Here is a 5,874-nt window from a genome sequence, read left to right as displayed (position 1 = left end):
GACAGCATGGGACCAAATGCATGTAACCAGCCTGCACCAACCTGACATTTCTTCCTCCTGAATTAAATGAATGAATGGATGAAAGTTAAATGACTACAAACGTAAAGCCACTAGTTACCACACTGGAGCTCCCTGACACTGTGTGTTAACCATATTTAGCTTGTGTCAACAGTTGTAACAGGCTAAGCTACCCGAGACACTGCATTGAATGATTGTTCCAGTCTTAATGGTTTCAGCTCAGATGTTCTGCTTTTTCCTTTCAGTAGATCAAAGCAGCTCGTGCTCCTTCTGATTCCATTTTAATGGCAAGAAGAAGAAGAAGAAGAAGAAGAAGTAGAATGCTTCAGCGAAGTGGCGTTCATGGTCTCAGTGAACAGTCATGGTCACACACTGCATGTGGTTTTAAAAGCAACATGTCTGTTCACCACAACAATCGAGATGTGTAATATTAGTGCAGCTACAGTTTCTTCTTGAACATCAGTTCTGTTTTCTACTTTGACCACTTAGACCAAAAAAGTGTTGTTTTCAGATTCTTTCTTTTAAATCTATAAAGCACCTGTTCATTTTTATTACAATTAGTTTTACATAAATGGTAGTTTTTCCTTTATGATCTTTTAATGCTTACACTACACTGTACATGTCTACATTAGAGACATTTCTGTTACCTGTTTCTGTTGACTCAGAGTTGTGAAATGTTCTTTTATTTGATACACAATATGAAGTTCATAATTTTCTTACAAATAAAACTATAATGACAAACATGAACAGCTGTGCTTATTTCTGAGACATGAGTTTTTGAATGTGTTCATATTTAGACAGTGTGCATCTGTATGCTGAAACTGTAATGGTGAACCTGAGGTGATGGTCAACAGAAGGCAAATATACATAAATATAAAACAATATTGAAGTAATGTCTTTACCCTCTGCAGCGTGTGTGGACGCTGTGTACACAATCACCTTATTCACTGTAGTAAACGTGCACCGCTAGCTCACGTGACTGTCTCCATGGTTACATCGTATATTATTAGCTATGTAAACAGCTTCCAAAGATACCGCCATAGTTCTCTGCAGCTGTAACACATTAACGCTTTGCAAATCATTTCACGTTTTTGATAGTTATGAAGACAGAATATGTTTTTAAGGTCATGCTAGGCGGCTGCTATGGTGGTTGCTGTGGACTTGGGTGGACCGCGTCCGATTCCTGTTATTAGCTGTCCGCCGTAGGAAGGCTGCGTTCCATTTACAAGTAGTGACAGTCTGTCGCAACTCAAACTCAAACCCCGCTTTGTTCTTTAATTATAGGCCTTTTATAGCCGTTCATGACACGCACACATACACACACATAAAACACTTTACCTCACAATGACAGTGCAACTTTACCTAACCTTTAAAGTATCTGATATAGGATAGAAAAATGAAGCAACCAGAGATTTAATGATGAAGACTCTGGGTTCTGTAGTTCACATTTTACAGTCCTCAATGACTCTTTGCATATAATTTATTGAAGAGGAGTTTAGAATGCACTTTACATTTAGACTGTTGCTGTTTAATTTTTTACATTGTTGCCGTGTTATGTCATGCATAAGGTTCACCTGCTGGGGGTTTGATGGATCAGCTGGACAATACAGTCAAAGACAGACTTCATTCATCATATGCAAGAATCCTAGTTGGATTTTTGTTTTCACTCATATTTTTGAACCAAATATTGAAAACAATTCTGACAGACTGGATACCTGGTCAGGGTGTACATTACCTTTCACTCAAGCATCCCAGGACAGAGCCCTGCCCCACCATGAGCCTGGGTGAATACGTGGTTATAATATAAAAGGACCGATACTGAATATGAATATTTCATGAAAATTGAATTATAATACAAATTAGTAATAAGGGTTTCTCTGTGCCCTTATCTACCCCTTACTCAAAGAGCTGCGGGCAGAGAGGGTGACAGGAGAGGATGGCACTGAAGAGAAGATGCTCGGTTTCTGGACTCTCCTGGTCCTGTCAGTATTAGTAGGATGCATCTGCTGTGTCTTCTCGTGGATGCTCACCTACCTTGACTCGTTCCAGCCTGGTATGGATTTCCCAACACTGCGGACAGTGGCCCACATCAGAGATGTTTAATATTGATTACATATGTCTGAATTGCTAACCCTAACCCTAGCTCAACAGACCACAATGCCCTGGACTGTCAGTATTATTACATGCTGTGAACATAAGTAGCTTTGATCACAGTTTATGTTGTAAAAGAGAAGGAATATTGAAAAGAAAATCAACATTGTGATATTATTTCTTCCAAACTGACCGGAAACATGCTTGTCATACTCTCACAGCAAAGGATCAGACTCACTGTTCATGACGGCTCAGGCCAATGATGTCTGTTAGATTGTCAGCTGTTTAGTATGTTTCTGTACAGTTAGGGTCACCGTCTCTATTTCAGAATAATTAATATGCGGAAAAAACTAAAAGTTGATTGTCTTCCAATATTCTAGCATAATTAAAAAACTTTGACTTTGTAAGTGCATATTGTTACAGTCCTAATGCCAGCATGATTCTTAAATCTTAAAATACTGAACTTTAAAATTTACCTGATGAAAGTGGCAGTCTGTCAGGATAATTCTGACTATAAGATCACTGTATTAATCTGAATCCTTCTGAAATGTGCTGTGAGTGAATGCTGATACAACTCACTGTGGGAAAGGTGTTAATAAAATGAATCTGTGTCACATGCAGCACATTCACAGAGGAAGAGGACACAAAGGGAGGACACGCAGAGGCTGTGTTAAAGTCAGGAATCCAAATCTTTAGTCAAAAACAGGCGGTAGTTACAAACAGGAAGACAAGCAGTCCATAAAACAGTCTACAGGGTCAAACATTCAGAGAATTCAAGCAGCAGTAAAAAAATAACTGGACACTGAAAAACTTAAAGCAATGTGTGACGCAATAAAAGGAAGCATCAATTACAAAAGAGAAAAAGAGAAAAGGAGAAAAACAATGATTTCTAAGAAAATAAACCTTGATGGAAACATACAGAATGTAAACTGTGTGAGTTTGGTGAACTTTGTTAGAAACAAATGAGAAAAAAAAAGAGAGACAAAAACTCAGTATTCATTAATCATTAGAAAGCATCTAAACATTCTGGTCATGGAGTTTTACAGTCTTAGTTCCGCTCGCTGTCATCATTATAATCATCATGATCAATGGGTCCCGAGGTGGGTGGGGCTGTCTCTGGTGATGTCACCATGAAGGAACAGCGTCTGGCACGTGTTGCTGAAACATCCCAGTACACTGGTGTAGTTTCCTCTCCAGCTGTTTGACATTTGACACTTCAACATTAAGGGGAAGAAGAAGAAACAAGTGTTAGGTCAGGTGACCACATGGTTTCTAAAATAACTGACAGGAAGTAACCAGGCCGTTAGAAATGGATGGCATGTGTTTAGAGTTACTGTAGTTGGGTAACTCTACTTACCAAAAGCAGAAGCACACAGATGAAGGATCAGATGCTGAATGCTGCAGGAACATGCTCATGTGTGGTGGTCATTTAGTGCTGCTCCGGCAGGTTAGACAGTCCAATACTGATATCCTGCCCATCTGAGAGTTTGAAAACACACATGCAAAGATTTATTTTGTATTACAGTCAAAGTTGGATGTTCATTTTTGTCCTTTAAAAATGTTTGTGTATTTGAAAGCACTGACATTTAAGGATGACTTGGATCGTCTCCTTTAAAGGGGAGACAAGTGTATCCACTGATCCACGTCACTTTACCTGGATGATGACTCCTCTCCCCCTCACTCAGAAACACTCCTAATATAAACAAGCAAATAAATAATATTGAAGATTTACTTACATCATTACAAAAACAGCAAAAACATCTCCCTTTGATTCCATTTCTCCATTCCTGCTGAACATCAGACAACAAATATCTCAATAAATCACAGTAAAATGTAAAGCACATATTTTCTCTGCTTTGTCTAACCTCTGCAGAGCCTCTGTCAAGAAAAACATATCTGTAAGCATAAAACAAATAAACATTTCATAACACGTCACTGGACAAACCTCGGTCAGTTGATTTCCTCTGTGCAGTGCAGACGAACATCAGTCAGCAAGTCAAGGTGGTGAGATGGACTGGTGTCCTTTGTGACTCTGCTGGTTCTTCTGAGGAAACACCACCGTCTCTCCACACCGTCACCATCTGAGAGCACAAACTGCTGTTCTGCCAGCATGTAGGAAATCACATATCATACACACAGGGGTGAAGAAACATTAGAGCTCAACTTTGGATACTTTAGATCTAAACAGATCAAAGTAGCTCTTGGTTTCAGCAATCAGTGAACAGACAAACAATGATACCATACTGATTCTGTATGAATACAGTATGGTATTTTCAATACAGGTGTCAAATTAATTTATTAAAACTAATACAGATATATGTATATATATTTTTTTGATAAATTAGTTTGCTAAATTATAAGAATATATTTTTATTTTTTTTCATTTAACAATTGCAACTGAAAGAAATTAAATATTGAACAAAAATATATTGTCACATTCTGAGCATGCTCAGCATGCTGACAGATTTGAAGTTGCTACAGATTTTAAGAAGTGATAATTATAGGGAAGAAACTTCTCTTTTTTCATCCGTTTAATCAAACATTTGATGCCTCAGCTGTCTCAGTCCTATAGCGTTCTGCAACTACAACTAACCTGAGGCTTGGATTTGGCTGCAGGTGTCCCTGTACATCCTTCTCAGCAGCACACATGTGGGTACCATTTAATCACACTTCTTCCTGAGCTTTGCTTCATCACAAGACATCCCATGTCACGGTCTTATCATCATCCAGAAGAAACATTTGAAGAAACATCATGGAGAAGAAACATTTACACGCCTCCTGGTTTTGTTTTCTGACCCTGCAAAAAGACTGAGGACAACAAAGCCCAGATAACACGAGATACACAACATCCAACATTCAGACTCAACAGCCTCCATAAATGAAGAGCACCAGGTTGGTTCAGTTATAGTAGATATAAGCATACTTCACATTACTGGGTATGAATAATAATGAGGAGGTAAACTTTGAAGATGCAGAGCATGATGTCCCAACATCAGACTGTAAACAAACATCCACCAGGCTTCTTTGTTGGCAGAGGTGATGATTCTCCTATCAGGGATCAGTAGAGTGTATTAACCTGCGGTATAAGCAGCAGTCACTGAAATATTACTGTTTCAGATAAGAAATCTAGGACATAAAAGCCAGGGTGGGAGGGATCTCTGCAAACTGACTTACCTCTGCAAGTGTAAAGCTCAACAAAAATCTGACTCTCCAGTCACAGACAAACAAAAAACTCCAGCTGGGAGATAGAAAACGCTGTCTGGGTCTTGCTGGATGTTGCTGGTCAGAGTTCCACATTAGCAGAGTGCTTCTTGGTCCCACTGACCCATGTGGACAGTAACTGTGGAGAACTGTTCTGGAAAACAGAAAAGAGAATTAAAATAACAAAAAGCCAAACAGGATTTCCACAAAGACTATCTTAGAATCAGCAATCAGAAAATCACTGGTTCATATTTCAATTAAATATGAACAGGTTCCTTAAATGTACGGAGTTCAGATCTGATTTAATTTAATTTCCTTCACACAGCACATTTGTCCAGGCTGACAGGTAAACATAGAATTAATCTCAGGTAACATGACTCATAGTAGAGATTCAGTAAGAAAGATTGCTAGCTCTAATATTATTACCACACAATCCAAGGACACACCAACATCTCAGATTTCTAGAACTATTTAAACAAATGTCTTCTGAATATTCAATTCATGTTCACAGTGGGAGGGTGGGGGGGGTGTCGTGGAATTTTTTTAATAAACTCTGCAACACAG

General features: G+C 38.7%; 1 protein-coding gene across 1 annotated transcript; it reads left to right on the top strand.

Moving 5' to 3' along the window:
- Window positions 1–1,792: 1,792 nt before the first annotated feature.
- LOC148096033 (ADP-ribosylation factor-like protein 6-interacting protein 6) lies at window positions 1,793–2,121 on the top strand. Its single transcript, XM_087835819.1, has 2 exons — window positions 1,793–1,802; window positions 1,889–2,121. The coding sequence occupies exons 1-2, from the start codon at window positions 1,793–1,795 to the stop codon at window positions 2,119–2,121; spliced, it is 243 nt and encodes an 80-aa protein (XP_087691945.1).
- The last annotated feature ends 3,753 nt before the right edge of the window (window positions 2,122–5,874 follow it).

This window comes from Neolamprologus brichardi, chromosome 23 (genome assembly GCF_056152115.1).
Source record: "Neolamprologus brichardi isolate AB-2024 chromosome 23, ASM5615211v1, whole genome shotgun sequence".
Taxonomy (NCBI): Eukaryota; Metazoa; Chordata; class Actinopteri; order Cichliformes; family Cichlidae; genus Neolamprologus; species Neolamprologus brichardi.
This window is presented reverse-complemented; position numbering and strand designations above follow the sequence as displayed.